General features: G+C 36.8%; 2 protein-coding genes across 12 annotated transcripts in view; both read right to left on the bottom strand.

Annotated features, from left to right (window-relative positions):
- The window catches only part of LOC105225977 (polyamine-modulated factor 1-binding protein 1), a 306,375-nt gene that overhangs the window by 271,193 nt on the left and 9,382 nt on the right, over positions 1–25,800 (bottom strand). For 10 of the 11 annotated variants that reach the window (XR_007421877.1, XR_007421876.1, XR_007421875.1 and 7 more), the window contains exons 7-8: positions 23,096–23,116; positions 22,985–23,035 (exon numbers count right to left, since the gene is read on the bottom strand). The exons of the other annotated variant lie outside the window; for it this stretch is intronic. Coding sequence is in view for 7 of the 10 variants with exons in the window: in XM_049449950.1 (XP_049305907.1) it covers positions 22,985–23,035; positions 23,096–23,116 (72 nt within the window). In the remaining 3 variants the exon portion in view is untranslated. The remainder of the gene's footprint in view (positions 1–22,984; positions 23,036–23,095; positions 23,117–25,800) is intronic. 11 annotated transcript variants of the gene reach the window in all.
- LOC125776887 (uncharacterized) lies at positions 1,208–5,434 on the bottom strand. The gene is made up of 4 exons (XM_049450637.1): positions 5,279–5,434; positions 4,250–5,215; positions 3,714–4,190; positions 1,208–3,657 (listed from the first exon to the last, which is right to left on the bottom strand). Exon 4 carries the CDS (start codon positions 2,375–2,377, stop codon positions 1,208–1,210), a length of 1,170 nt encoding a protein of 389 aa, XP_049306594.1. The 5' UTR covers positions 2,378–3,657; positions 3,714–4,190; positions 4,250–5,215; positions 5,279–5,434.

The following is a 25,800-nucleotide window of genomic DNA, read 5'->3' as shown; positions in this document are numbered from 1 at the left end:
CTTCTTAATTGGCGTAGACACCGCTTACGCGATTATAGCCGAGTTAACAACAGCGCGCCAGTCGTTTCTTCTTTTCGCTACGTGGCGCCAATTGGATATTCCAAGCGAAGCCAGGTCCTTCTCCACTTGATCCTTCCAACGGAGTGGAGGTCTTCCTCTTCCTCTGCTTCCCCCGGCGGGTACTGCGTCGAATACTTTCAGTGCTAGAGTGTTTTCATCCATCCGGACAACATGACCTAGCCAGCGTAGCCGCTGTCTTTTAATTGGCTGAACTATGTCAATGTCGTCGTATATCTCGTACAGCTCATCGTTCCATCGAATGCGATATTCGCCGTGGCCAACGCGCAAAGAACCATAAATCTTTCGCAGAATTTTTCTCTCGAAAACTCGCAACGTCGACTCATCTGTTGTTGACATCGTCCAGGCCTCTGCACCATATAGCAGGACGGGAATTATGAGTGACTTATAGAGTTTGGTTTTTGTTTGTCGGGAGAGGACTTTGCTTCTCAATTGCCTACTCAGTCCGAAGTAGCACCTGTTGGCAAGAGTTATCCTGCGTTGGATTTGTAGGCTGACATTGTTGGTGGTGTTTAAGCTGGTTCCAAGATAGATGAAATTATCTACAACTTCAAAGTTATGACTGTCAACAGTGACGTGAGTGCCAAGTCGCGAGTGCGACGATTGTTTGTTTGATGACAGGAGATATTTCGTCTTGCCCTCGTTCACTGTCAGACCCATTCGTTTTGCTTCCTTGTCCAGCCTGGAGAAAGCAGAACTAACGGCGCGGGTGTTGAGGCCAATGATATCAATATCATCGGCATACGCCAGCAGCTGTACACTCTTATAGAAAATTGTACCTGCTCGATTAAGTTCTGCAGCTCGAACTATTTTCTCCAGCAGCAGATTGAAAAAGTCGCACGATAGGGAGTCGCCTTGTCTGAAACCTCGTTTGGTATCGAACGGCTCGGAGAGGTCCTTCCCGATTCTGACGGAGCTTTTGGTATTGCTCAACGTCAGCTTACACAGCCGTATTAGTTTTGCGGGGATACCAAATTCAGACATCGCGGCATAAAGGCAGCTCCTTTTCGTGTTGTCGAAAGCAGCTTTGAAATCGACGAAGAGGTGGTGTGTGTCGATTCTCCTTTCACGGGTCTTTTCCAAGATTTGTCGCATGGTGAATATCTGGTCGGTTGTTGATTTGCCAGGTCTAAAGCCACACTGATAAGTAAGGTCCAATCAGTTCGTTGACGGTGGGCTTTAATCTTTCACACAATACGCTCGATAGAACCTTATATGCGATGTTGAGGAGGCTAATCCCACGGTAGTTGGCGCAGATTGTGGGGTCACCTTTTTTATGGATTGGGCATAGCACACTTAAATTCCAGTCGTTGGGCATGCTTTCGTCCGACCATATCATTATCAGTTCTTCGCCGCCGTGTTTGAATAGCTCGGCCGGCAATCCATCGGCCCCTGCCGCTTTGTTGTTCTTCAGGCGGGTGATTGCTATTCGAACTTCTTCATGGTCGGGTAATGGAACGTCTGCTCCATCGTCATCGATTTGGGAATCGGGTTTGCCTTCTCCCGGTGTTGTGCTTTCACTGCCATTCAGCAGGCTGGAGAAGTGTTCCCTCCATAATTTAAGTATGCTCTGGGCATCGGTAACTAGATCACCTTTGGGGGTTCTACAAGAGTATGCTCCGGTCTTGAAACCTTCTGTAAGCCGCCGCATCTTTTCGTAGAATTTTCGAGCATTACCCCTGTCGGCCAGCTTATTGAGCTGTTCGTACTCACGCATTTCGGCCTCTTTCTTCTTCTGTCTGCAAATGCGTCTCGCTTCCCTCTTCAACTCTTGGTATCTATCCCATCCCGCACGTGTTGTGGTCGATCGTAACGTTGCGAGGTAGGCAGCCTGTTTTCTCTCCGCTGCGACACGGCACTCCTCGTCGTACCAGCTGTTCTTTTGCACTTTCCGAAAACCAATGGTTTCGGTTGCAGCTGTACGTAAGGAGTTTGAAATGCCGTCCCACAGTTCCCTTATACCGAATTGTTGACGAGTGCTCTCAGAGAGCAGGAGTGCAAGCCGAGTAGAAAAACGTTCGGCTGTCTGTTGTGATTGCAGCTTCTCGACGTCGAACCTTCCTTGTGTTTGTTGGCGTGCGTTTTTTGCCGCACAGAGGCGGGTGCGAATTTTGGCTGCAACAATATAGTGGTCCGAGTCGATGTTAGGACCTCGGAGCGCACGCACATCTAAAACACTGGAGACGTGTCTTCCGTCTATCACAACATGATCGATCTGGTTGGTGGTTTTTCGAACCGGAGACAGCCAGGTAGCTTGATGTATCTTCTTATGCTGGAATCTAGTACTACAGATAACCATATTTCGGGCTCCGGCGAAGTCGATCAGCCTCAACCCATTTGGGGATGTTTCGTCGTGGAGGCTGAATTTAACAATATTAGTGTATTACTCAGTTAAAAAATGGCATCAAGTCAGTGTAAAAATGATGTTGATTTATTCTGTTTTATTTGCGGTGAGTTTATTAAAGATAGAAGTAAAAAATTTGCTTTACCAACAAATTTGAAACTAAAACTAAACGAAGCCTATGAAGCCTATTTTAACCTAAAAGTCAGTAATCAAAATGAAAATTGGGTACCTCACTTCGCCTGCGTTAATTGTAAAAATACTTTAGAAGGTAAGAAAAAAATCGAAAAATTGCTCTAATTTCTACGAAAGCAAACTTTAACCGCAAAAAATTTTTCCCTTATTTTTGTCATAGGAGAAACTAAAATTTAACATGTAGATGTCAGACCCGAAAATCGTGTTGACCGGTGTTATATATGCTCCAAATTTAATATATTTGAAAAATTACTCACTTTTCTTGGCTGTCTGTTTCTTTATTTTGCTTTGTTTATTTTTATAAAACAGCTGTTAGACAGAAAAATGCTTTTCACCTCACGAAGTGACTTTTTTTTTGCTTTTTTCATGTGAGGTTTGAGCAAGAATAACCTCCAAATAACCTTAATTATTTATACAAATATCAATGGAAAAAATAGCAAATTTTCCATTAGATATTTTACTTAACATAATAATAACAATATTTTTGAACACATATTTACCATATATTAAGAAATACGGGCATGATTCAATTATAAAAACTCGCGGTAACGTGAACTATTAAAAACCGAGCGTGTTTACGTTTGCGAGGTTGTTCACGTTTTCGAAGGTATAATTTTTAAAATCTTTCAAATAAGTTAAACATGTGTTTTAACTCAAATTCATTTATTTTTATTTTATTTCAGATTGTAAAAACATGTAATTTATATGTTTAGGCTTTGTTAAGAAAAAAAAATACCTATTGAAATTATTGGAAAAAATGGGTTATTTTTTTTGGATTTTCTTTTTTTGCAAATTGCTGAACACGGCTTTTTCGCGGAGACGTTTAAGTACGCTGATATCTGTTGGACTTATATTTCATCTTCCGCCCATTCCAAAGCTTTATTAAAAATGTTGATTGCTTCACTAGGCTCTATTCTTGTATGTGGTCTTTCCAGATTACTATCCTCGCTTTCATTTTCATCACTAGTTAAAAGCTCGTTCGTTTCGGTTGAGTTAGGAAAATCTTCAGTCCATTCATTGATATCAGCAATTGAAAAACTAACCTGCAAATACACAATTTAAATCAAATGAGTTATTGAATGGAAGAAAAGGTTCAAACCTCTGGTTTAATTCAATGAAGCAGTTCTATTGCGCGTTCTTGGTGGCAGTTAATTGGCAAACAAATCCTTTCTCTCAAAGTAGCTAATGGAATATCCTCATGACAGTATTTTTCATCTTCTATAGAGCTTAAAATGTTCGTCCAGCATTTTGCTATTGTTTCGTTTTCAAGACGTTGCCAAGCTAATTCTAAATAGCCAATAGCGTCTCTTAACGTCAATTTCTTTAGAGCTTCAATAACATCAGTCCCTGTGGCTACAATTGATGCCAAAAGACTGTTTCTGTAGAAAAGTTTTGTAAGTCGTATGGCATTTTGCTCCATTGGCTGTATGAGTGGAGTGACATTAGGTGACATAAACATTGCATATATTAACTCATCATCTGATCTCAATTAATTTTCGGAAGGATGAGATGGAGCATTGTCTATCAACAGCAGCGCTTTATTGGGCAATCCTTGATCTTTTAAAAATTTCCTGACCTACAATAATAAGAAATACACATGTAAAAGTTTGAAATCACTAAAACTGATTTTTTAACCTGTGGTACAAACGAATGGTGAAACCAATGTTTAAAAATGGCAGCCGTCATCCTTGACGACTTGGAGCAATTGCAGTCAACAGGAGAATCAACATTTTTAAAAGAGCGAGGATTTTTTGCCTTTCCAATAACATGAAGTTTAACTTTATGCACCCCTGTTGCGTTTGTACAAGCCAGAAAAGTGACACGCTGTTTTTCCGTTTTTCTTCCAGGAGAATTTTTTTCTTGTGAGGATACGTATGTTCTGTCAGGTAGCAGCTTGCAAAATAGTCCCGATTCGTCTGCATTATATATTTGATCGTGCGACAGATCTAGCTCTTTAATTTTGGCTTGCAGCTTGTTTTTGAAAGGGTCCACAAGTTCAGGTCTAGAAGATAACTCTTCTCCACTTATTTTAATAAAACGCACACCATAACGCTTCTTAAAGCGTTGCAACCATCCATCACTCGCATTAAAATCGCTTTGAGTTTCTTTAATTTTTGAATGACAAAATTTAGCTTTTTCTTTAACTATCAATTCATTGACAGGATAATTTTTTTGTTGCTGTTTAAGGAACCAAGGGTAAAGTGCTATTTCCACTTTAGGAAGTTCAGAACACTTCATAGTCTTCCGCTTTCCAGGCCCAGAAAATGTACTGTTAACACATTTTAAAATGTTCTCTTTTTTTTGTTGATAGCGCAAATTGTTGATTTTGCAACACTGTACTGGTTTGCTAACCTGGTTACGCTTGATCCTCCTTTTAATTTTTCTATTACATCAACTTTTTCCTTTAAAGACAAGTATTTTGGTCGTTTTTGCGACATTTTTCACGAATAACTTTAGATTAGCTCATGCAAAGTCAGCAACGCGCACAAATTCTGATGCCAATCCACATTGATCCATCCCAGTATACTCATAAGCAATAATTTACGGGTATTCTCCGTTTTATAAAAACAATTCCCATAATTAACATACATATGTATGCATCTAGAAAAGACAATAACGTTTCAAATGCATTTTAAATTTGTTCACGTTATAGGGCTTTCTCACCGTGTTCCCGCTACCGAGTAGTCAATGTAAAAAAAATTATGTTCATGTTAGCCGGTGTTCACAAAAGGCGGTGTTTTTGTTACCGCGAGTCTACTGTATATACATAATGCATTCACATGCAATGCACATCTAATAATAATTAAAATGCAGGGGACACAAATCATAAATATATCTATAGAAGAGATAACATCATATGTATTAAATTGTACACTTCAAAACAACCCCATGTCAAGCAGCAATAAACAATATGCTGCAATACATATAAACATACACACATACACATATATTTAGTTATTTAAGAAAGTTTTAAAATTTGTATATATGTAAGTAAGGAAAATACTAAATAAAAATCAGAATGAATAAATTCTTCCTTCCTTCCTTCGATGAAGGTCTTTTCATTTCCCCCCACCAGAGGTAAGGAATGATAAAACTTTATTTAGTTACAAACATTTTTTGGTCATTCGAGCCGGATTTAGTGCTCGGCCAAAATTAAAAAGTCCTGTACTTACAAAACAGGCAAAATACAAAAAAGCTCTGTTCAAAATACAGGCAAATTAAAACAAAAATAATTGTAAGACGGGTGTATATTCCCGCATTAAAACCGATCGCATAAGCCGTTTTAGCAGAGACTAAACGCAGTGATCGAACTGCTATCCAAGAGATAATCAGCGCTTGTGAGTCGAGGCACAGCAAAGTCAACTAGGCGACCAAATCAATATACCTCCAACGATTTCTTTGGAGAACAACAAGCAGATAAGTAAAAAGAAAATTCCTGAAGCCCAAGCGGATTTTTCCGAAAAGGTGTTGTACACGTGCAACACTTTTCCAACAAAGCCATTAAGTAAAACAAAAATTGTAGAAGTTGAAGCTAAACACCAAGATTTAGATCGAAAAACTTCCTAATTCATGAGGAAAGTTGAAAACCTCAGAAGAAAAATGGAAGATATAAGTATGGGATTAATGATCAACAACGATCATTTAAAGTGTTTAGACTTTTTATTCGTAGATATGCAAAAACTAAACGGCAAATTAGATTTCAATGAAGAAATTGAAATCTTATTCGAAGAAATTTATGACGAATACTACGAAGAGCTTAAGCATTTAAAGAAAAAGTTACAAAAAGAAGAGCCTAAAATTTCTTATCGCCCTAATTTTAAAGAAAGAAAAATAATAAAAATTCCAACATTTTATGGCGATATTAAGGAATGGGCCAAATTTTACAACGTGTTCAAAGTTATGGTACATGACAACGAGCAGATGAAGAACACAGAGAAAATGCTGCGTCTTCGTCAAAGCTTAAAAGGCGAAGCTGCACGAGTAATACAGCATTTTCAAATTTCGTCGAAAAGTTATGAAGCTGCTTGGAGTTTACTTAAGAAAAAGTATGACAATCAGCCAATTCTGTTCATCATACCCAAATTATCTACAACTGAGACGAAACTATCTAATACAGTGCAAAAGATTGAAGACGAAAAACTTATAAAAATTCCACTACTCCCTCTATCTTCTGTTGAGAAAAAAACAGCAGAAGTAATAGAGGAAAATAGAAAGGAAAATGAAGTTGAAGAAGAATCAATTGAAGAACTTCGTAAACCTTCAAAAACTGAAGAAAAACTTATACGAGTTCGACTACTCTCTCTATCTTCTGTTGAGGAAAAAACAACAGAAATAATAGAGAAAGATAAAAAGGAAAAACAAAATGAATTGGTACCTTCGCATTTATCTCTTCCGGCAGGCTCACATTTTGGAGAAATGTGGGAAAGTGAAGTCCAGACGAAATCGTTTGAAGACAATGACGAAGCTGAAGAAGAGGACCACATTTTGGAAGATGATGCTGAGGTGTATGAGAAGGAAGAGGAAAAACAAGTTTTGAACAAACCAACACAATTGCCGAAAAAGCGCAAATATGTTTTAGTTGAGCCAAACCGAATCTTATCAAAAAAGGAAAAGATTTCGTAAATTATAGAAACCAGCCAACAATTACAGTTCGCAAAACTGCTAAAATGCAGAACCACGCGGAGGATGATTGGAATGATTTTACAACCATAACCAAACGGAAAGGACTTTAACGTTGGAGTGGTGACAGACGAAGTAGATGCACACCAACGACTGCAGCAATATTGGGCACTAAAGTGAAGAAATGGATGCATCGATATTACAAGCGCAAAAGGACTAAATTTAAGAAAGTTAAGTTTAAGTACCATACATAGAAATATTTATATACAGTCCAGTAGTTTCAAATAATCATTTCTTTCCCTCTGCAATATGTTCAAATATCATTGAACATGCTTACTTATCAACAAAGCCGAAATTCTATTAAATATAAATACCCTGCCAACCACGGCTAACCGCTTGAGACAAATATTCCAATACAACTACACATTTTTTCTCTGTACACTAACACCAACGCACAGTGCGAAAAGAAAATCCCAAAAAGGGTAATAAAAAAACGATTGAAAAACGCATGTCATTCGTGCTTGTACAACAAGAAGAAGTAAGTGAATTTTATGTGATTTTTTTTTTAATAATTTGCAAATAATTATTTCATTTGTTTTTATAGCATTGGAAATCAGAATGGATTGGAAATAGCAGCAGCAGCAATACGAGTACCATCGGAAGCAGCAAATATCAATTGTTCAGTAAGTATGTGAAAAAAATGTGTGTTGTTTGAAATTGGACTGCGCAGTCCATCATAATACGTAAAAATAAATATGTACATATGTACGTATGTACGCATTTTATGCGCTTAAGGCGGCCTGCACAATCCATATATATGTATAATATGTGAAAACAAATGTTTGTTTTATATTTTAAATGATCAAATAATATTTATCTTTTCTTTCAGATATTATTATTTTTATTTAATTATTCTTTCTTTTCAGATTTAATCACTATTTTTATTTAATTAATCTTTGCTTTGAGAGTAAATTCTATTTGTATTTAATATACTTACATATTTTATTTTTTCAGATAATATTAATCTTTTCTTTCAGATATTATTATCATTTTATACAATTAATCTTTCTTTTTATTTTAAATATTACATATTCAATGTATTTATTTTCAGGTATTAATAACCTTTATTTTTTCAATCTTTTTTCAGATAATAATTATTTTTTAAATGTAATATATTTTTATTTATATAATTTATAAAAATTTTATGAGAATATGTAAAAAAATAAAATAAAATAAAAATTTTAAAAATTTAAAAGTTTTGTTTGAAATTTTAAAAAAAGGAAATAAAAAAATACAACCCTGCATCAGCTGTTTAAAATGCAACCCTGAATCGGCCTTCGATTGGGGATATTAGAGCAGGACAGATATACTTTTTTATATGACACTGCTGAATGAGCGCAACAAAGATGTATGATCAATAGGCATATAACTTTTTACAATTTTTGCAAATATGAAAAACGGCATACCATAGTCAAATAGAGAATAAAAAAGTATGAACCCCATTATTTTTTTTTGCGAAATTGCCAAAAAAGTTTCCGCGCAAAACGAAATTACTTTTTTATCAGAACTGCTGAAAAAAAAATTTTTTGTACACTGTACACGTTTTTCTTCATAATAATAGATATTTATTTAACTAATAATCTTCCTATTATTCCAAACGCCTTTTAATGGACCTAAGGGAAGTGCCCCACCCACCCCATACTAATTTTTCATCAGAAAATTCTGATTCAATATAATAATAACACAAAAAAAAAATGTTGACTTTTTTTAGAAATCCATTTTTGCGCGGAACGTTTTTCAACCGAAATCACCTAAGAAAGTAATATTCATTACTTGTACAATATTTGCCACCACGTGGTGATATGCCAAATGTTTCGTCAAAATTTGTTATATGCCTAATGATCACATGTATACGTACGTGAGTAGGTAAAATATCCGCCCGACCTAAGAAACACTCCATATGTTTACCATCATGTTACCCGCTGATTATCTGGTGTTTTACCCGCTCATGGTTGGCAGGGTATCTATTTATGGCACAATTCCGATTTCTTTGGCGCCGCGATTTGAAGGTACCGTTGGAAAGAGGAAGTCCTCCTGATTAAAAAACATTATTATATAGTTATAGGGTTATAATATTGGATATAAAGCGGTTATATTTTTTGGTTATTATGCACTCATAATATTGGATATAAAGTGGTTATATTTTTTGGTTATTATGCACTCATATTGAAATAAAATTTGAGTTTTCGTTATAAAATGGATAAATTTTGATTATTATATCTGTCAGCGATTTCCATTTATTTTTGATGATACATTGGTTTGTATTTTTAGGCGACGATATACATATATATTATTATATTTAAAATATGAGTTTTGGGTATGAAGTGGTTATATTTTTTGGTTATTATTCACTCAAACTCATATTTTAAATATAATAATATATATATTGTCACCTAAAATACAAACCAATGTATCATCAAAAATAAATGGAAATCGCTGATAGATATAATAACCAAAATTTACCATTTTATAACGAAAACTTAAATTTTGAGTGCATGATAACCATAAATTATAACCACTTTATACCGAAAAGCCTATATATTTTTTTTTATTTTCAACGCAGAAAGGGGTACTACGCGAAAGTGCTTCAGTAACCCCTGGTATTCGCTCGGCCAGGGTTATTTTTTTAGAGCGCGCCCGAAGGCCGCCAACGCAGAAAGGAGTACTACGCGAAAGTACTTCAGTCACCCCGGGTATTCGCTCGGACAGGGTTATTTTTTTAGAGCGCGCCCGAAGGCCGCCAACGCAGAAAGGAGTACTACGCGAAAGTACTTCAGTCACTCCGGGTATTCGCTCGGCCAGGGTTATTTTTTTAGAACGCGGCCGAAGGCCGCCAACGCAGAAAGGAGTACTACGCGAAAGTACTTCAGTCACCCCGGGTATTCGCTCGGCCAGGGTTATTTTTTTAGAGCGCGGCCGAAGGCCGCCAACGCAGAAAGGAGTACTACGCGAAAGTACTTCAGTCACCCCGGGTATTCGCTGATGATTTTATTATAGTATAAAATTGTAATATGTACATATATAAAAATGTTATATTACAATCATATGTATAATATAATATTATCACACGATTTTACTTATCTGTGTTTATTAAATATAAATCACATATTATTCATATATGTATGTATGTATATAGAAAAGTGTTCACATATTCAATTTTAGCTTGAAAAATCTTCTTTATAGTTTTTTTATAGTTAATAAAGAAAAAGGAATCACTCGAAAGTACAAACAAAGAAAACGCTGTGAAACGCTAAAAAAATCCTTCACTTTTGGTTTTTAAGGTGTGTCAATGCTGGTTTTCCTCGTAAATATGTATAAACACTCTAAGCTTTTCAGCCATAAATTTGGTAAGTGATTTTAAATTACTAAATTTGGCTGAAAAATTACAAAATAAAAGTGAAAAGTGAACTTATTTCAATGTTAAGAGTGTATATTTAAATATAGTGAGTGAAAAACGTGAAAATATTCTGTGAAACATGGAGCAATAACATGTGTTCTTAGAGCAAATTTTGAATTTTTAAACGTGAATATTTTTAAAAACATTAGCTATTTTTACATAAATTTTGGATATTACCCCTCCGCCAAAGTAATCGGAATCGTGCCCTATTTATATATTAATATACTTTAATACATACATATATAGATAATGCATTTACATGCAATGCACATCTAATAATAATTAAAATGCATGGGACACAAATCATAAATTTACAGAAGAGATAACATCACACACACACACATATGTATTAAATTGTACACTTCAAAACAACCCCATGTCAAGCAGCAATAAACAATATGCTGCAATACATATAAACATACACACATACACATATATTTAGTTATTTAAGATAGTTTTAAAATTTGTATATAAGTAAGGAAAATACTAAATAAAAATCAGAATCAATAAATTCTCCCTCAATGGAAGACGTTTCATTTCCCCCAACCAGTGGTAAGGAATGACAAGTTCTTTTTTGAGGTCAATGTTTGATAACACATACGAATCAAACATGTTGATTCGGAGCGAGATTCCCCCATAAGAAAAAAGTGTTTGTATTCATAATGTCAAAATCACTCGTTTTTTTGTTCCTCTCATGAATGTTCTGTTAACATTTTTACTATTTTGTGTTCTTTGCAATCTGTTCGTATTCAGTTATATTAAAAAAAATGCATTTTCATTGCTTTTTAAGAGTTTATTTTTGAATAATTCAAAAAATAATGCAAAATCATCTGAATCAGAGGAAACTATTGGTTGCGGTTAATGTGACAAATTAGCTTAGGAGAACTTCCCTAGAATAACCAAATTACTGTCTTTTATCTTTTGCAGGCCTTTATCAAAAGAATCAGGAAAACGGGAAAAATATTTTATAGAAAGTCTTTCCACACTATTCCGTGCAAGCAATAAGTTGAGTAAATATACTTATATTGGGTTGTCAAAAAAGTCTTGCGGTATTTTTATTGAATCAATTCGTGTGGCACCCATACATCGAGCTTCTTAGTGACTCCAAGCTTCTTCAAATGGTTTATAACGGTTTGATGACTACTATGCCGGTCTCTTTCGACCAATTCAGCGATTCAACGCAATTTTCGACGACAGGCCTTCCGAAGCGTGGCGCATCTTCGACCACCTCTACACCAGAACGAAAACGTTGAAACCATCGTTGTGCGGTGGAAATGGAAACTGTATCGGGTCCATAAACTGCACAAATTTTATTGGCGGTTTGAGATACATTTTTGCCTTTATCGTAGTAGTACTGTAAAATATGCCGTATTTTCTCTTTATTTTGCTCCATGTTTGCGACGCTATAGCTCAGAAACGGCAATCAATCAAACATGTGTTAGCGCGTGAAATGAGCTTTCCAAAAAGGTATAGCATGACACGATGCGACGTATAAAACTAGAACTACACGCTTTCTGCGCCATCTACCAAACTTTAAAAATTAAGTATTAGCAAGTACATTGACCTATCAATTCAATGATGTTCAGTCCAATCTAGGCCGTAGGCAACAAATACTTCGAATACTTGTATTAATTATTAAGATACCAACTCATCTATAAAATCATTTAAATTTCATCCTCTTATGAACTGTAAGTACAGCCACGAATTAGGTTGAGCGAAATATCAATATATTCTTAATTTCAGAATACACCTAATTCTGTTTTTACACGGTTTGAAGAATTTAATTTTTTACAAGACTTTATTCCATTAGCAAGATTATTTTTTGGGTTTAAATTTTATTTTATTTCATTTTTGCGTGTTCATGTCACATACTTATTTGAAAGAATCTTGAAGGAATTCCTAAAAGCTTAGAAAAAAATAAACCAATATGCCCAATCCGCAACTCCACAAAACCTTAATGAGACACCTCTCTAAAGAATGCTTTACTGTCAAGGAAGCACAATCCCTAAGTTTGGTGGAAAGCCATCCCTTATTTAATAAACTGTAAGCTTTCCTGCAATATTTTACTGTTCTTCAATCACATTTTTATACTCTGTCAACATGCTGCTATAGAGAACTATACGAGGTGTGTATCTCGAATCGTAACTGACAGTTTTCTTCGATTGCAGGGGCGTGGTGCATCATGAGTTCTAGCCACAGGGAAGAACGGTCAATAAGAAATATTACCTGCAAGTTATGCGCAATTTGCGCGAAGCAATCCGCCAGAAACGCCCGGATTTGTGGAAGAACAAAATTGGCTTTTGCACCACGATAACGACCCTGCTCACACACATCGACTTTTTGTTTGTCAAAAACAACACACTAATGATGCCGCAGCCACCGTATTCCCCAGATCTGGCCCCCTGTGACTTTTTATTGTTCCCTAAACTTAAGAGGCGCATGAAAGGACGACGTTACGCTTCTCTTGACGAGATAAAGACGGCATCGAAGGAGGAGCTGAAGAAGATAAAAAAAATGATATTTTGAAGTGCTTCGAAGATTGGAAAAACCGTTGGCACAAGTGTATAATATCTCATGGGGATTACTTTGAAGAGGACAAAATAGATATTCATGAATAAATAAATAATTTTTGAAAAAAACACAAAATTCGCGTTGTTGAGATAAACACATATAAATCGTCAGGAAGACGAGACAAGTTCAAATCCGTCTATTCGCCAGTCCGCTCAAGCTGTAATTTGAGTAAAAAATTGGTATTTATGTTTCCTGGCCAAAAACTAAGGATGAATTCATATATCGACGTAATTGGACCACTGCCACGCCCACAATATAGAACTGTAAAATTGTGCTTGACACCGCCCGCAAAAGGTTTAATGTACATATGTATATCTCAAACTGTTCAAGTTAAAATAACCAAATTCGCTTAAGGTAAATCCTGTAAGAGTCTATAATCTTTCAAAATTACTTAAAAAACTATAAATCGATCACTAAATACGCCAGACACTTTACTCTCGAATTAGTATGAGAGAGCTTTATAAGAGCGGCGGTCAAAATTGGGCGTGGCAGCGTCGTCTTTTATGTGAGATTACATATCTCGGGACCTTCTCGGCCGCTTTAAACCAAATTCACTAAATGCCATTATTTTAGTAACGCTTACTTCCATATTACACAATTATAATTCGTTTTGATTATTTCACTTTCTGGTATCCAAAACAAGATGCAATTAATAAAACGTTGCACGAATAATGCCTTTTAAGTAAGCCATATTATGACCGAACATTGTCCAAATCCAACCAAAACTGGTCAAGCCTCTATATACCAAATATTTGGACCCCATTAAATATAGTTGACTTTTGACCGAAAATATCGGTCAATGTGTGAGATATATAATTGAAATTCAGGGAGAATCCTTTCCTGACAATGTTATGGCTGTGTGTCAAAAATGAATTAAATATGGTCAATACTTCCTTTAGCTCCCATATATCCAATACAATAATTTTCGAACTTCCAGTTGACTTTATACCGCATATATCGGTCAACATGTGAGTTTCATATCATAAAATTAAGAGAGCGTGGTACTCATAACAGTGTATCTTTGTGCCTAAAGTGGACAAAAGTTAATATCACATATCTCATTTGTAGATGTTTGTAAGATAATTTTAGCAGACGCAAACTAAAATATAGGAACAGAAATTCAAATTTATTACTTTCAGTATATGTAAGTCAAGAAAATATCAAATTTGATTGTTATTTATTCACGATTTTATCAAATAATGAATTTTTATTTCTTTCGCAGCTATTTATACTCTTGCAACCTGTTGCTACAGAGTATTATAGTTTTGTTCACTTAATGGTTGTACGTATCACCAAAAACTAAACGAGATAGATATAGGGTTATACAATATATTACTGTTATCAAATTGAAAGGTGAATATTTAATTTATGTACACTTCGTGTGTGTTTCGAATCGGTAAATTTTTTTTCCTGTAAGTTGGTGACATCTATGCTAAATCACGTCAAAATATTCACTAGTATTTGAGATACGCGTCGTTTTGTGAGGCTCACCATATCATACTGCATTGGTTATTCGTGATCATTTCCGTTCCGACACCGATTTGATTCAATTGAGGATATAAAAGCTGAATCGAAGAAGGCTTTGATGGCCATCACGACGGAGGATTTTTTCCAAATGCTGTGATGACTGGAAAATTCGTTGGCATAAGTGTATTGCAGCGGGAGGGGATTACTTTGAAGGAGATAAAATGGACAAAATTCATCTTTCATCATCATCAGTAAATGATCAGAATGACGATAAAAGTTGAAATCCGGTTTACTGTCTGTCTGTACGTCCGTCCGTCCGTGTAAGTTGGAACTTGAGTAAAAATTGAGATCTGTATATAGTATTAATGAAACTTGGTAGGTGAGGTTCTTGGTATGAAGAAAATTAAGAGTTCGTGGTTGGCGTAATCGGACTACTGGCAAGTCCACAAATCGCCATTAACGAAAAACCTATAAAGTGCCATAACAATGCACTAAATTAATATAAAAAACTATAATATGGCATAAGGGATCGCAGTATCAATGGGAAATTTTTTTTTAAAGTGGGAGTGGCCCCGCCCTTTAATAAGTTAATGCACAATTTTCTACTAAAGTTGCAACAAGTTGCTTTAGTGGTTTAGGAGATATGTATATTAAACTTATTAGAGGATGTAGCCACATCCAGTTTTTCAAAAAATTTTGCCCATATGTGCCTTTTGCTACTGCGAACCTCTGTGAATTTTATATCTTAGTTTGGTGCTTTGTTATGGCTATTTATAAGTTTTCGGCTAATGGCGATTTGTGGGCGTGACAGTGGTCCGATTACGCCATGTACGAACTCGTCATTTTTTTTGTTCTAAGAAACACGTATACCAAGATATCAAGATATTTCAACTTTTACTCAAGTTACAACTTGCACGGATGGACGAACACACAGACAGTCAAGATTTCAACTTTTCTCGTCATCCTGATCATTTATAAGTACATATATAACCTTATATCTATCTCGCTTAGTTTTAGGTTATACCTACATTTGTTATGTGAACAAAACTATTATACTCTGTTTTAACAGGTTGCAAGTTAAAGAGCTTTCCTTACAACAATGTCAAGTAACTTTTTTCTGCCTCTTATAATAGTTTTGCCCGAAATCGAGATAAACGATTCCCCCTTCTCTTCCTTTCCAGAGATCGCCCGTACATTATTTTTCCGTTAATGTTTGTTATTTTATTTTTCGGTTGCGTTGGGTTTCGACCAACTATGAATTTATTTCTTTCTTAAAATTTTCAAAGACTTCTGCACTAGTCTATAAGTTATGTGCGAATAATTATTTTCGTCTCTGTATATTAAATAACTTCACTTCCAATTGATTAAATGTCATGAAACTCTCACCGGACAATCGATAAAGATAGCAGATTCTAACGCACCGACATATAGATGGCGCCACCAGGGAGCGCTAGATTCAAAAAGTCCTGTTTACTTTGGGACGCACCTTGAATGTTGCCGGAGTATAAATGTATATGAATAAAGTCGTAGACCGGAGCCGCTCTTGCAACTACTATTAGTGAAACGGCAAACATGGTAAGAATTGAAGTGACCTAGATAAGGTACTAGATATAGCAAAATAATACATGAATTATCAGACGATCCATCAGAATTTGTGTTGGGAAATAAGGAGTAGATCATATTGAACTTGTCAAGGTGCACCAAAGTTCCATGGCATCTTGCATACTATCCGATATTGTATTAAAATCTTATATTCCCACCTTTAATTGGCCATCAATTTCCAAGTGTTTGACACATCATTACGCAGACAAAAGGGACTCTTGACTATGTTAGTTCTAGTCTCTAACAAACAAACAGTATGAGAATTCCACAAAACAGTTTATGAGCATATATTTTAAATAAAATTGTTTTTATGGGACTGTAGAAGTTCACGCAAGTTAGGAAAGTTCTCTGATTGCCATTCACTTGGGAGTGACCAGAAACTTTTTTTTTACATATGACTCAAATGGCTCACGATCCGGTCTTTGACCAAGTATCCTCTCGGTAGCCTCAGACGATCCGTTTGAAGGCGAGCTAAAGTGAGAAGGCGAAACATTCCTTCCGCAGGGTTGTGCGCTGGGTTTGGGACTCGCCCCGTAAAAAATCACATCAATGAAAAGGAATACTCCACGAGGAAACATCCCCAAATGGGTTGAGGCTGATCGACTTCGCCGGGGCCCGAAATATGGTTATCTGTAGTACTAGATTCCAGCATAAAATTCATCAAGCTACTTGGCTGTCTCCGGATCGAAAAACTACCAACCAGATCGATCATGTTGTGATAGACGGACACGTCTCCAGTGTTTTAGATGTGCGTGCGCTCCGAGGTCCTAACATCGAAGCTGCAATCAAAACAGACAACCGGACGATTTTCTACTCGGCTTGCACTCTTGCTCTCTGAGAGCACGAGTCAACAACTCGGTATAAGGGAACTGTGGGACGTCATTTCAAACTTCTTACGTACAGCTGCAACCGAAACCATTGGTTTTCGGAAAGTGCAAAAGAACAGCTGGTACGACGAGGAGTGCCGTGTCGCAGCGGAGAGAAAACAGGCTGCCTACCTCGCAACGTTACGATCGACCACAACACGTGCGGGATGGGATAGATACCGAGAGTTGAAGAGGGAAGCGATAAGCATTTGCAGACAGAAAAAGAAAGAGACCGAAATGCGTGAGTATGAAGAGCTCGATAAGCTGGCCGACAGGGATAATGCTCGAAAATTCTACGAAAAAATTCGGCTGCTTGCAGAAGGTTTCAAGACTGGAGCATTATCCAGTAGAACCCCCAAAGGTGATCTAGTCACCGATGCCCAGAGCGTACTTGAATTATGGAGGGAACACTCCTCCATCCTGCTGAATGGCAGTGAACGCACAACGCCAGGAGAAGGCGAACCCGATTCCCAAATCGATGACGATGGAGCAGACGTTCCATTACCCGACCATGAAGAAGTTCGAATAACAATTTCCCGCCTGAAGAATAACAAAGCGGCGGGGGCCGACGGATTGCCGGCCGAGCTATTCAAACACGGCGGCGAAGAACTGATAAGGAGCATGCATCAGCATCTTTGTAAAATATGGTCGGACGAAAGCATGCCCAACGATTGGAATTTAAGTGTGCTCTGCCCAATCCATAAAAAAGGAGACCCCACAATCTGCGCCAACTACCGTGGGATTAGCCTCCTTAACATCGCATATAAGGTTCTATCGAGCGCATTGTGTGAAAGATTAAAGCCCACCGTCAACAAACTGATTAGACCTTATCAGTGTGGCTTTTTACCTGGAAAATCAACAACCGACCAGATATTCACCATGCGCCAAATCTTGGAAAAAACCCGTGAAAGGAGAACCGACACACATCACCTCTTCGTCGATTTCAAAGCTGCTTTCGACAGCACGAAAAGGAGCTGCCTTTATGCCGCGATGTCTGAATTTGGTATCCCCGCAAAACTAATACGGCTGTGTAAGCTGACGTTGAGCAATACCAAAAGCTCCGTCAGAATCGGGAAGGACCTCTCCGAGCCGTTCGATACCAAACGAGGTTTCAGCGTGCGTCTGGAGAAAATAGTTCGAGCTGCAGAACTAAATAGAGAAGGTACCATCTTCTAAAAGAGTGTACAACTGATGGTGTATGCCGATAATATTGATATCATTGGCCTCAACACCCGCGCCGTTAGTTCTGCTTTCTCCAGACTGGACAAGGAAGCAAAACAAATGGGTCTGGCAGTGAACGAGGGCAAGATGAAATATCTCCTGTCATCAAACAAACAGTCGTCGCACTCGCGACTTGGCTCTCACGTCACTGTTGACAGTCATAACTTTGAAGTTGTAGATAATTTCGTCTATTTAGGAACCAGTGTAAACACCACCACAGGATAAAGTCCTCTCTTGACGAACAAAAACCAAACTCTATAAGTCGCTCATAATTCCCGTCCTGCTATATGGTGCAGAGGCTTCGACGATGGCAACAACGGATGAGTCGATGTTGCGAGTTTTCGAGAGAAAAGTTCTACGAAAGATTTATGGTTCTTTGCGCGTTGGCTACTGCGTATATCGCATTCGATGGAACAATGAGCTGTACGAGATATACGACGACATTGACATAGTTCAGCAAATTAAAAGACAGCGGCTACGTTGGCTAGGTCATGTTGTCCGGATGGCCGAAAACACTCCAGCTCTGAAAGTATTCGACGCAGTACCCGCCGGGGGAAGCAGAGGAAGACCTCCACTCCGTTGGAAGGACCAAGTGGAGAAGGACCTGGCTTCGCTTGGAATATCCAATTGGCGCCAGGAGAACGACTGGCGCGCGGTTGTTAACTCGGCTATAATCGCGTAAGCGGTGTCTACGCCAATTAAGAAGAAGAAGAAGAAGGAAGAGACACAGAACAGAGCACTTAATATTTTTATGCGAGGGTTGAGAGATAACTTGCATTGTAGCAAAATATTAAATGAAGAATTTAGCGGAAGAAATCGTGAATTGATAACAACCAAATTTGATATCTTATAAACTTATTATATAGGTTATATACTGAACTAGTATTATATTGCAATTTTACTATAAACTCAACCGAAGGGGCTAAATTCAAGATATTGAGTTGAAAGCGTTCACCAAAGGATAGGAATTCACTATATTAAGGACATAAGGTTTAGACAAAGACAAATTCTACTTATATTTAGCGAGAATATAATTTTATAACTTTTAAAAACATTTAATTTCATTATATTATCACAGTTTTATGTAAGATTTAATATATGTGAGTTTGAGGAATTCTTTGAATAGATTCACATATTTTTGACATTCAACTTATTAGCTACTATGTATGTACATTAAGGGGGGCCAAAAAAAGGTTTTATTTTTATTTTTCTTAGTTACCATGAAAATCTCATCCGACATGACTAAAAACAAATTCTGGTAAGACCTGAGCTCTTAATATTAATATTGAGAGGTGCCTCATCGGCATTTTTGATTTCCCATATAAATAACACAGGAAATTTTGTTTATTTTGTTTGGATTTTTAATGTACACAAACAAATAATTGGTAAGCGAGAATCAACACTTATTCTTAAAGAAAATTTACCGATCTACAAAAAAGGTCTAGAACATTTTTTGGCTGAGTCAACTCATTCAAAGTTATTCGTAGTTAAAGTCCAACAAAAAATTATAAAAAATGATTTCCTCAATTTTTCATCTTATATTACAAATTGATGGCTAATAAACATAACAAATCATATTTTTTCGATTTATCTCATTTTTATTTAATTAATAAATAAACATAATAGAAATTCATGCAATCTTGTCATGCTGAACTTAATTGTTAATTTTCATTACTATTTTTGTATTTTACCGCTTAAGTCATTGTAACTATCGATCTTAGCGACACCTATATTTTTTTAATTATTTTATTTATTGGATCTGCTTTTTGTTTTGAAAGCCTAACAATAAGTTATAAAATCTTAAATCTAGACAGGCTCAAGCAAGTGATTGAGCTGTTTTGGTGATGCGTCGCTCTTTAATACGCAGGAATATCTCTTCTTTTAAATCGTGTTTGATCACCGGAATGTACCAAAGCATTAGCCAAGAGTTTGGGTGATCTCAGAGCTTAGATATATATTTAATTCTGCTGTCTTCTACTTCTTTCTTTACATAGGGATACCAAGGTCTTTATGGATATTTTTGTTACGCATGTACCATGGTGAACACGTGATTGTTCTAAGCATTTTCGATTGAAACCTTTGTAATATATCAATATTAGTTGCACAGGTCGTACCCCACAGTTGAATGCCATACATCCAAATCGGCTTTATGACTGCATTATATAAAAGCACTTTGTTGTCTAGGCTAAGTTTTGAGTTTTTATTTAAAAGCCAATTTAAATTTGCAGCTCTAATCTTCATACATGTTATTTTACTAGAGATGTGTTTTCTCCACGTGAGCCTTCTGTATAGGTGAATACCCAGATAATAATTACGATTAATGTTTCTAAGTCATCGCTCACACAGAGTAGAGTTCAAAGTTTTTGTTTAAATTAAGTACTTAAAAAATTGATTTTATTAAACGATTATCGATATTTTGTAAAAATTCTATGGTTACATCGCTAAACACTCGATAAGTTTTACGAAAAATATGATTTGTTATGTTTATTAGCCATCAATTTGTAATATAAGATGAAAAATTGAGGAAATCATTTTTTATAATTTTTTGTTGGCCTTTAACTACGAATAACTTTGAATGAGTTGACTCAGCCAAAAAATGTTCTAGACCTTTTTTGTAGATCGGTAAATTTCCTTTAAGAATAAGTGTTGATTCTCGCTTACCAATTATTTGTTTGTGTACATTAAAAGTCCAAACAAAATAAACAAAATTTCCTGTGTTATTTATATGGGAAATCGAAAATGTCGATGAGGCACCTCTTAATATTAATATTAAGAGCTCAGGTCTTACCAGAATTTGTTTTTAGTCATGTCGGATGAGGTTTTCATGGTAACTAAGAAAAATAAAAATAAAAACTATTTTTGGCCCACCTTAATGTACATACATATATCAATAATTACATAGTTAGTTAGTTTAAGACTAAGATCTCTTACATGTTGACTGATAAGTATATACGGTTTAAAGTCTTCGGAAGGTTTACAAATCTTTTATTAGGTATATAGGAGAAAAGGGCAGTATTGACCTGATTTTCTCTAATTTTGGCAGTACAACATAAATATTATTAACACAAGAAGATGCTTCTGAGTTGCATTAGGGTAACTCACATACCATCACCAATTTACAGATGGTAAAGTAAAATCAACCGGAAGTTTCAAAATCATGAATGTCAGTTATATGGGGCTAGGACACACTAGATTTTATCTATTTTGCTATTAGAAAACACGCTTTCTAATTTTTATTAAAATAACACATATATTAGCCAATATATGTGTGTGATGTAATGTCAAATGGCAGTTTGAAAATCTTTAAAATTAAGTATATGGCGGCTAAATGAACTATTGACCCAATTCAACCCATCTTTGACATACGCACATTTTATTATAAGGAAGGGACTCTCTCAGAAGTTCAATTATATATCGAACATATTGACCGATATTTTCGGTAAAACGCCAGTCATGTTATCTGGAAAGGAGGCGTAGTTGCGTTCCGATTTCGCTTATTTTCGCATACCTGTCGTTACTCACCAAATGTGTGTCAAATCGATATGGCAGGTCCTTAAATATATGATTTCATCAGTGAGCAGTATCTCATTGTCCAGTTTAGACACTGGCTCCTATAAAGCTCTTTAATACCATCCCTGATGTAAAATTTAATGTCTCTGAGGGGATAGTGATTAATTTACCGGATTTTTAGTAGTTTTTAACAAAACCGAATTCTTCTATTTACAAAATAAGTACGTATACATTAAAATGCAATAGTTTTTAGGAATTTTCCAATCAGACATGTCCAAAGTAAAGTTTTGCTTCTTTGTTTTCGGCTATGTTATAGCAATTTATATGTTTTCGATTAATAGTGTTTTGTGGGCGCAGCAGATTACGCCCATTTAAGTGCCAAAGAACGTGTTTACCAAGTTTCAGCAAGATATCTTAACTTCCAACTTGTCTCATCAGTCAGATCATTTATACTTGTATATGTATGTATGTATATATATACATATGTATAGTATATCTCTATATCTATTTCGATAAGTTTTAGGTGATACAAACAACCGTTAAGTGAACAAGATTACTATACTCTGAAACAAAATGTTACAAGATTATCAAAATCGTATCACAACATTTACAGACATTTATTAGTAAATGAAAACCAATTACTTGAAATGCCTACGCTGGTTATGGAAACAAAAGTCACTGCAATCATAGCACCACTAACAATAAAAATTGTAGAAAATTAAGTAACGGATACGTTGGTAATGGGTATACCGTAAAGAAGACTGATAACCAATTTATGCCACTTCGTTTAATTTCAAAGAATAACTGTCTTAAATGGCAGTCACTAAAATCCCGACCGACTCACTTCAAACATTTAATTCGCGACTAAAAAATTGTTTTGCTTATTGCAAGTATGCCAACACATGAAGAAAAATGTAAGCTAGTTAAAAGAGTTAGAAAAGCTTTTCGGCAATTCTTTAGATACAGATACATATGTACAATATATACATACTAAATAAAACGTATCTTTGTACATATATAAATATTTGATCATAATTGACACTTGTATGTACTCACCACGTTTTCGTTTAGTTTGCAGGTATTAGCGCAACTGGCGACGCAGCTCGACTGAAATTTAAATTATAAAAATATAATAGCTTTGTACAAGTTTTAATCCAACATATTTACATGTTGATCATTTTCTCCACCCTGAAAAGAGAGGATTTTATAGTTAAATAGTACATGTAAGTTAAAATTTCAAATATACAATACGCGAATATGAATGGTATAACAAAATTTTCTTGGTTTTTACTTTATGTTCAGTTAACGTAAAATTTAACATTTAATATCGGAGAAATTTAAATTCATTTGCTCTTTCAGTGTTTTCTGATTGTGCTTACATTAGAGAGATTTAGTTAGAATTTTCTATATCAGCAATATTTATATCCTGAACAGGGTATATTAAGTTTGTCACGCAGTTTGTAACACCTAGAAGGAAGCGTAGGGTCTCCGACGCATACATATATAAATGATCAGTATGTCGAGCTGAGTCGATTTACCCATGTCCGCCTGTCTGTATATATACGAACTAGTCCCTCAGTTTTTAAGATATTTTTTTGAAATTTTGCAAACGTCATTTTCTCTTCAAGAAGCTGCTCATTTGTCGGAACTGTCGATATCGGACCACTATAACATAGCACTGAACGATCGGAATCAAGTTCTTGTATGGATTATTTTTTAAGACAACAATGTAACCCCGAAGAACTTGTTCAGATCGGTTAACTATAGCATATAGGTGTCATACAAACAAACTGAATGATCGGAATCAAGGGCTTGTATCGAAAACTTTCGCATTTGACGTGGTATCTTCACGAAATTTGGCATGGATTACTGCATAAGGTAACAATATAATCTCCAAAAAATTGTTCAGAACGGATTACTATTGCATATATAATAGCTTCCATACAAACTGAACACATAGTTACTAACAGAAATGCACCTGTGAAGGTTAACAACCGCACGCCAGTCGTTTCTTCTTTTCGCAACGTGGCGCCAATTGGATATTCCAAGCGAGGCCAGGTCCTTCTCCACTTGGTCCTTCCAACGGAGTGGAGGTCTTCCTCTTCCTCTGCTTCCCGCGACGGGTACTGCGTCGAATACTTTCAGAGCTGGAGTGTTTTCGTCCATCCGGACAACATGACCTAGCCAGCGTAGCCGCTGTCTTTTAATTTGCTGAACTATGTCAATGTCGTCGTATATCTCGTACAGCTCATCGTTCCATCGAATGCGATATTCGCCGTGGCCAACGCGCAAAGGACCATAAATCTTTCGCAGAACTTTTCTCTCGAAAACTCGCAACGTCGACTCATCTGTTGTTGACATCGTCCAGGCCTCTGCACCATATAGCAGGACGGGAATTATGAGTGACTTATAGAGTTTGGTTTTTGTTTGTCGGGAGAGGACTTTGCTTCTCAATCGCCTACTTAGTCCGAAGTAGCACCTGTTGGCAAGAGTTATCCTGCGTTGGATTTCTAGGCTGACATTGTTGGTGGTGTTTACGCTGGTTCCAAGATAGACGAAATTATCTACAACTTCAAAGTTATGACTGTCAACAGTGACGTGAGTGCCAAGTCGCGAGTGCGACGACTGATTGTTTGATGACAGGAGTATTTCGTCTTGCCTTCGTTCACTGCCAGACCCATTTCTTTTGCTTCCTTGTCCAGTCTGGAGAAAGCAGAACTAATGGCGCGGGTGTTGAGGCCGCCAGCAGTTGTACACTCTTTTAGAAAATGGTACCTTCTCTGTTGAGTTCTGCAGCTCGAACTATTTTCTCCAGAAGCAGGTTGAAAAAGTCGCACGATAGGGAATCACCTTGTCTGAAACCTCGTTTGGTATCGAACGGCTCGGAGAGGTTCTTCCCGATGCTGACGGAGCTTTTCGTGTTGCTCAACGTCAGTTTACACAGCCGTATTAGTTTTGCGGGGATACCAAATTCAGACATCGGCAGCTCCTTTTCGTGCTGTCGAAAGCAGCTTTGAAATCGACGAATAGGTGGTGAGTGTCGATTCACCTTTCACGGGTCTTTTCCAAGATTTGGCGCATGGTGAATATCTGGTCGGTTGTTGATTTTCCAGGTCTGAAGCCACACTGATAAGGTCCAATCAGTTTGTTGACGGTGGGCTTTAATCTTTCACACAATACGCTCGACAGAACCTTATATGCGATGTTAAGGAGGCTAATCCCACGGTAGTTGGCGCAGATTGTGGGGTCTCCTTTTTTATGGATTGGGCAGAGCACACTTAAATTCCAATCGTTGGGCATGCTTTCGTCCGACCATATTTTACAAAGATGCTGATGCATGCTCCTTATCAGTTCTTCGCCGAGCCGAATAGCTCGGCCGGCAATCCATCGGCCCCTGCCGCTTTGTTGTTTTTCAGGCGGGCAATTGCTATTTGAACTTCTTCATGATCGGGCAATGGAACGTCTGCTCCATCATCATTGATTGGGGTATCGGGTTCGCCTTCTCCTGGTGTTGTGCGTTCACTGCCATTCAGCAGGCTGGAGAAGTGTTCCCTCCATAATTTAAGTATGCTCTGGTCATCGGTGGCTAGATCACCTTTGGGGGTTCTACAGGAGTATGCTCCGGTCTTGAAACCTTCTGTAAGCCGCCGCATCTTTTCGTAGAATTTTCGAGCATTACCCCTGTCGGCCAGCTTATCGAGCTGTTCGTACTCACGCATTTCGGCCTCTTTCTTCTTCTGTCTGCAAATGCGTCTCGCTTCCCTTTTCAATTCTTGGTATCTATCCCATCCCGCACGTGTTGTGGTCGATCGTAACGTTGCGAGGTAGGCAGCCTGTTTTCTCTCCGCTGCGACACGGCACTCCTCGTCATA

The sequence above is a fragment of the Bactrocera dorsalis genome, chromosome 1, assembly GCF_023373825.1.
Source record: "Bactrocera dorsalis isolate Fly_Bdor chromosome 1, ASM2337382v1, whole genome shotgun sequence".
NCBI classification, from domain to species: Eukaryota; Metazoa; Arthropoda; class Insecta; order Diptera; family Tephritidae; genus Bactrocera; species Bactrocera dorsalis.
The sequence above is the reverse complement of the archived record's forward strand: the minus strand, read 5'-3'. Positions and strand labels throughout refer to the sequence as shown.